The sequence below is a fragment of the Vigna radiata genome, unplaced genomic scaffold, assembly GCF_000741045.1.
Source record: "Vigna radiata var. radiata cultivar VC1973A unplaced genomic scaffold, Vradiata_ver6 scaffold_100, whole genome shotgun sequence".
Classification (NCBI taxonomy): domain Eukaryota; kingdom Viridiplantae; phylum Streptophyta; class Magnoliopsida; order Fabales; family Fabaceae; genus Vigna; species Vigna radiata.
The window spans coordinates 793,035-799,457 of record NW_014544133.1 but is presented as its reverse complement, the minus strand read 5'-3'; the positions used below and the strand labels follow the sequence as shown (position 1 = coordinate 799,457).

At 34.8% G+C, this 6,423-nt stretch overlaps 1 protein-coding gene across 3 annotated transcripts; it reads left to right on the top strand.

The window, feature by feature from the left end:
- The first annotated feature begins 722 nt into the window (after positions 1–722).
- LOC106755305 (peroxidase 11) lies at positions 723–6,202 on the top strand. Of its 3 annotated transcripts, none has more exons than XM_014637425.2 (5): positions 723–1,513; positions 3,993–4,171; positions 4,513–4,704; positions 4,831–4,996; positions 5,654–6,202. In XM_014637425.2, the coding sequence occupies exons 1-5, from the start codon at positions 796–798 to the stop codon at positions 6,076–6,078; spliced, it is 1,680 nt and encodes a 559-aa protein (XP_014492911.2). In that variant the 5' UTR covers positions 723–795; the 3' UTR covers positions 6,079–6,202. The 3 variants fall into 3 exon arrangements, with proteins under 3 accessions (XP_014492911.2, XP_022633930.1, XP_022633929.1); XM_022778209.1 differs by having other exon boundaries at positions 3,993–4,214; positions 4,598–4,704; XM_022778208.1 differs by having other exon boundaries at positions 3,993–4,214; positions 4,547–4,704.
- Positions 6,203–6,423: the final 221 nt, after the last annotated feature.

Genomic DNA, 6,423 nt, shown 5'->3' with positions numbered 1-6,423 from the left:
ATAGGACAAATGTTTAATTATAATGAAACACTAAGTGAAATTAGTTATCATGATATACTAACACAAAATTATACATAAAACCATAAAACCGATGTAAATCAAACAAAAATTGGTTTGATATAGTTCAAAGTTTTTCAAATTGGACCAAAATGAATCACATGTAACCTTTAGGTTTGGTTCAAATGTAATTTTAACAAAAAAAAAATGAACCAAATTGTAACATGAATACTCCTGTTGGTGGCAAGCCAAAGTGACTGATTAATTTTTTTTAATCTTCTAAAGAGATAAAGGAGGTAGTTAGGAAGGAATTTATGTACTAGTTACAAGTTATAAATATTTGTTTATTATTTATTAATTGTGATACTGTAAAAAAAATTCTTAAATAATGACAAAAATTATCTTTAGAAACCATTTTTTTTAATTAGAGATCAATATAGAAATCAATCATTTAACAGTCAATGATTTAGTAGTTAAAATTAGTGATTATTTATAAACTAATTCATAATGAAAAACTATTTTAATTACTAATTTAAAGACTAGTTATATTTTTTTAAAATCATTTTAGTTACCAATGATTTTAATTTATAAACTATATCTAAATTAGTTACTCTAATATCTAATTATTTTCTAGCACTAAAATTGATTATTATTTAAAGAATTACATAAAAATTTTGTATTAAAAGATTATTTTTTTCTTACAAGAAACAATAAGTAAAGCAAATGATACCTTGATGGAAGCCTCTTGAGCATAAACACAAACACTTAGAAGAAGCAAAAGGAAATCTGTAAGAGAAAATGGAAGATGTGATAACAGAAGCAGCAGGACCTTCAAGGTTCTTGGAAGAAGACCTAAACATCTTCACAACTCCATCGCCACCCCTTCCTTTACCTTTCCTCATCTTCCCCTATACCCAACAACCCCAACCCCTCAAACCCTCCCTCCTCATCGTCGCCCTCTCCCCTTCCTCTGTCGCCCTCTTCCACCGCCTCCGCACCGTCTCTCCCGCCGCCTCACTCCTCCTCCCTGAACTCTCCCTCTCTCTCCCCGATCATGCCGCCCAAATTCTCCCCCTTTCCCCCTCCGCCCTCCTCGCCGCCATCCCGTTCCCGGTCCCCGCTTCCCGCGCCTACGCCGTCGCCAAGGCCCTCCTCGACGGCCGCATCCGCCCCGACTCCGTCCTCATCCTTGACTCCCTCGAGTCGCGCAACTTCCGCGGCAAGCTATCCTCCGATGAGGCCGTGGCGTTTAAGCTGGACACCGCCGCTGAGAGAAAGAGAAGCGGCGGAGAGAAGCTCCTGCCGGATTTGGAGTATTATCCTTCCGGAAGCGTTGTTGACGGGCTGGGCGCTGCCATTCTCGCACGGTGCCAGGTGACGAACGTGAGAGCGAGCCTGTGTGTTTCGTGGCCTCAGTTCGACGCCTCTGTGGTGTCGTTGATTAAAGGTTTACTTCAGCGCCGCGTGTTGCAGGGATTTGATTTTGATTTGAGTGATGAAGACGTTTTTAAATTTGGTAGGAGCAAGGATAGGGTTTTGCATTCTGAGTTGTATATTTGATTTCTGCTTTATTATGTGAATGTTTTCATCCACTAGGACTAATTCATTTGTGTTTGATTATTTTGGTTAACTTGTGCTGTTATGGTTAGTAGCTTGGTATATTGATTTTGGCCTAAGATTTTACACTGAAATATATTTTAGATTGTGTCTGATGTCATGGCTGTGTTGATTTACTCTTGGGATGACCATGGATTGCAAATTTTGCAGTATTTTGGTTTATTTGTATTGGCTGATTATATCTTTTTGTCTATGCATTTTTAAAATGGTTGATGCCGTCTAAAATGCGTTAGTTGCCGATGTTCTTGCAATTGATTCCCTGAAATATATGATCTCTTAGTGCTGTGGATTCCATGTAATTAAAATCCACCATCAAGGATTAATCTCTTTCTCATTGGATTAGTGCTAATTTTAACTTGTGTGGTCAATTGCTTGAATAATACTTTTTTTAGAGTTCAAGTGTCTAGTATCTGATTAGGTAGAGATGAAAAAGTTGAGTACCTTATAAAGAAGAAGACACGTAAATCTATTGTCTTAAGATTTGGAGATGAAATGATGGAAAGTCTCTTATATGGATTTAACTCATTTCATTGTTAGTGTCTCTTTTGTGAATCATTTCTGGAAAGACCCAATAGGCTCCTATGTTAGTGCTTGTTTGAATTGCATGGTTGCATGATGAAAAAATAGTTTTGATCCTTGATCTTAAGCAAAGTTTTAATTGGTCTGTAATGGCCTTGATGTAATTGCGACTGTGGTCTGTGTAAAGTGTGTCTCCATAAGTTTTAAGTTAGTTAATTAGTTACTAGCCATAGAGCTGAAAGATTTCAGATGAATGGTACACATGTAGCGAGGCATGTATAGGTCTATATAGTATATAATTATGTGTGTCATCATTATGCAAGATATATACAAAACCACCTTGTGCAAGTATACTGAAACTCTTATAGTGGAAAATTAGAGAAGTGAACAGGGAGACTGTGAGTGTGAGCAACAAAGAAAAGGCTTGATGTTCTTGGAATTATTTTCTGAAGAATGAAAGATAAAAGGAACATAAGCCAAGGAGAAAGGTTCTGTTGTAAGAAATCCATGATCTTGATCACAATAATTCAATTGAAACACTGGCTTAAAGATATATATCTGTTGGAAATTCCCCTTTTACCAGTCTGTGTGTTGTTTCTTGGTTTCATGACTTTAGGTTTGTGTTTCTGTGTTGTCTGGTTTTGCAAGAAGAATCGACAGCTTTTGCATAACTGTGACTGAAATTTGACCGCTACAATTTAAAACCTTGAGTACAAGTAGTAGGAGACTCGGAGGCATAGCTAGTGTAATTTCATTTAGTTTTCCCTCGAAAGATGCTTTACAAGCTGTAGATGTTAGTAACTAATCTGAATTTGTGTTTGAATGATGGTAGCTATGGAGGACGGAGTTATTAACTTGTATTCAATCAATATACAAATGTCGGTTAATAGTAGAAGTTTACATTAAGTAAAGAATATATAAAAAGAAAATTTTTACGAAATTCTTGCATTAAGTTTTTTTTTTTAAATAATATGAAATCTTCTGGATCGATCCATAATTTATTTAATTCAAATTTCTTTAATTATATACCCGTGGGGAGAGTTTGCTATTGTTCCTTTGTTACAGTGAAGTTTTTCTTGCAGATAATGCTTAGGATGCATGATATTACTGACTAAATTGTCTTGTCAAGAGAAGTAGATCCTGTTAGGGATCAGAATTGAAAGTACGTCTAAATTTCATATTAAATTTCTATCATGAAAAGTAAAATATTTTTCATTAATTATTGAAAATTGGACACGTGTTCTGAAGCAACAATCTCAATGTTGCTTGAATCCGATTGATTTACTTGCATTTTCTTTATTGGGTTTGTATACAATCTTCTACTGATCGTTAAATTGGATAAAGTCAATATGGACGATAATTTTGGTGATATTTGGCATCTATTCTTATAGTTAAAGATACCTATAATCGTGTACTTGATGACATAAGTTGTAAGATGTTTTCCTTTCCTTTGTAAAACAAGGAATTTGACAAAGTCCAAATGCAATCTCATTCTTGGAAGAAACAACGAGAAAGCCAAACGTGCAAATTGACACTATATATAAAAACTGCAAAGATAATAAGATTAGCTGTTATTAGTTTTGTTTGGTGACTTCTGAACGGGGAATGTTACTTTTAGTTTAAGAACACCCACCAACTTAATCATATTAGTTGCATCTTCTATTGACTCTTACAAACATATTTTCTAAACACTCAAGTAGCCAATGAAGGAACAAGATGCAACACTCTACTTCAAACACCTTATATATACTCATCATTCTCACCTATCTCTCCCACCCTTCTTTTCTTCAAAGTTAAAGCAGTAACAATGGATCCTTCCTTTACTTCAAAATCCCTTCTGCATGTTGTTCTTATCTTAGGCTTTCTTGGTGCCACCAGATTGCATGCAAGTGACCCTCCTCTGACACTGGATTACTATGCATCAACTTGCCCCACTGTGTTTGATATTGTCAGGAAGGAAATGGAATGTGCAGTTCTTTCTGATCCCCGCAATGCAGCAAAGATAGTCCGGCTACACTTCCATGACTGCTTTGTTCAGGTTTCTCACATCTTCCTATCACTTAGCCATATCTGTACAAGTCGTAAGTAATTATGATACTTGTAATAGTTCTATAGTTTCATTTTGAGGAAACCAAAAGATTACTTATATACAATTCAATAACTATTGTATGTGTTGCTCTCCATTTAGAATTAAAAAATTTCTTTAGTAATATGCATAATGTAAACTTTTATTTGGCATTGTAATAAGGTAAAAATCCAATTCTAATTAATGGATAGCACAAACAAGAGCTATAGAGTTGTGTAAGTTTTGTCCTATCATATGAATTGAATGAGAAACATATACACAATAACTAGAAGTCATAATCTTGATGGGGTCAGGGATGCGATGGATCCATTTTGCTTGATGATACAGTCACACTTAAAGGTGAGAAAAAGGCAGCTAACAACATCAACTCTTTGAAAGGCTCGGCAATCGTTGATAGAATAAAAAACATGGTTGAATCAGAGTGCCCTGGAGTTGTTTCTTGCGCTGATATTCTCACAATTGCAGCCAGAGATGCTGTGATTCTGGTAAAAGAAAAACTGCTTGCTTCTATATTTTATCAAATATTTTTCATTGATTTTAATATTTAATTTTCTGCATACAAGTTAGTAGAATTATTTATGCAGATGCCTCTTTCCTCTGATCTGTTGTAGGTAGGGGGGCCATACTGGGATGTTCCTGTGGGAAGGAAGGATTCTGTCACTGCAAATTTTGATCTTGCCAACACCAATCTTCCCACTCCAGAGGAGACCCTTCTCTCTATCATTGCCAAGTTTCTTTACCAAGGTCTATCGGTGACTGATATGGTAGCCCTTGCAGGTATATTATATTTCCTATGAATGGAATAAAACTTTGAATATTTCTCTACTTTTATCTCTTTTAAATATAACAATTTTCTGGTTTAATCTTTTAAAAAGTTATTTGCTGATTTTAATTTTGGTTAAAAAATAGATTTTAAACTTAACCTCACAAAATAGGCTTGTAAGATAAAATTTGCACTCAATTATATATTGTAAATTAACCTTATTTTTAATTAATATAGAATTTCTAACACATTCCCTCATGTTGAGACATATAAATCTCAAGTTCCGCTAAACATTAATAGGTAATCTAATAGTAGTCGATAGAATACGTCTAACAAATGATAAATCTTTCGATAGCAGATGACACAGTAAGCTAAACAAATAACAAATCTCGTTAACATAGATTTAAACTCATGATTAAGAAATAGACTTTAAGTCTAATTCAATTCTACAAAACCAACATGTATGATGAAGTTTGCACTCACAATATTATAAATTATAAATTGATTTTATCATCGTCTAGTGAAGAATTAACATGCATTTGGAGATATGAGTTTGATGAGTGGTAGACCATAATTGTGATCTACCACCTCATCTTCCCTACTTCTCAAAAGATTCCTAGATGTACTAAGCACTTTCTTCATACCACATTTTCTGATAACTAATCCTGCAGGAGCCCACACCATTGGCATGGCACAGTGTAAGAATTTCAGGTCAAGAATTTATGGAGGCTTTGACACAACACCATTGAAAAATCCAATTTCTGAGAGTCACCTCAGCAACCTGAGATCTGTTTGTCCAGCTGTTGGGGGAGGAGACAACAACATAACTGCGATGGACTATTTGACACCTAATCTGTTTGATAATTCTTTCTACCAGTTACTGCTAAATGGGGAGGGAGTTCTCAACTCAGACCAAGAAATGTACTCAAGTTTGTTTGGTATTGAAACTAGAGAGCTTGTGAAGAAGTATGCAGCAGATCCTCTGGCTTTCTTCCAACAGTTCTCAGAGTCAATGGTGAAAATGGGAAATATAACAAACTCGGAAAGCTTCATCACTGGAGAAGTTAGGAAGAACTGCAGATTTGTGAACACATAGACTTCATTTTTCTGTTATATATGCGTTTTTGTTTGCTTCAACACACAGAACCACCAAATTTATGTGTCAAATTGATAATTCTAAACCAAGCTAGCAATTATATAATGAACAAATTAAGTGATAAGTTGTTGATTTCCTTTTTTCATGAACAAATTAAGTGTTAAGTCTGATAATGAGAGTTGCAAGAACCAATGATATTTACAAAAGAGGTTGCTTTCAAACTGTATGGCTTGATTAAGCTCATGTTAAGTTCTACACTCCAACTCTAACTTTTTTTTCCTATATCAATTACGAGTAAATAATATATGTAATGATAATGTCAAAAGGTTTTTCTACTTTAATCTA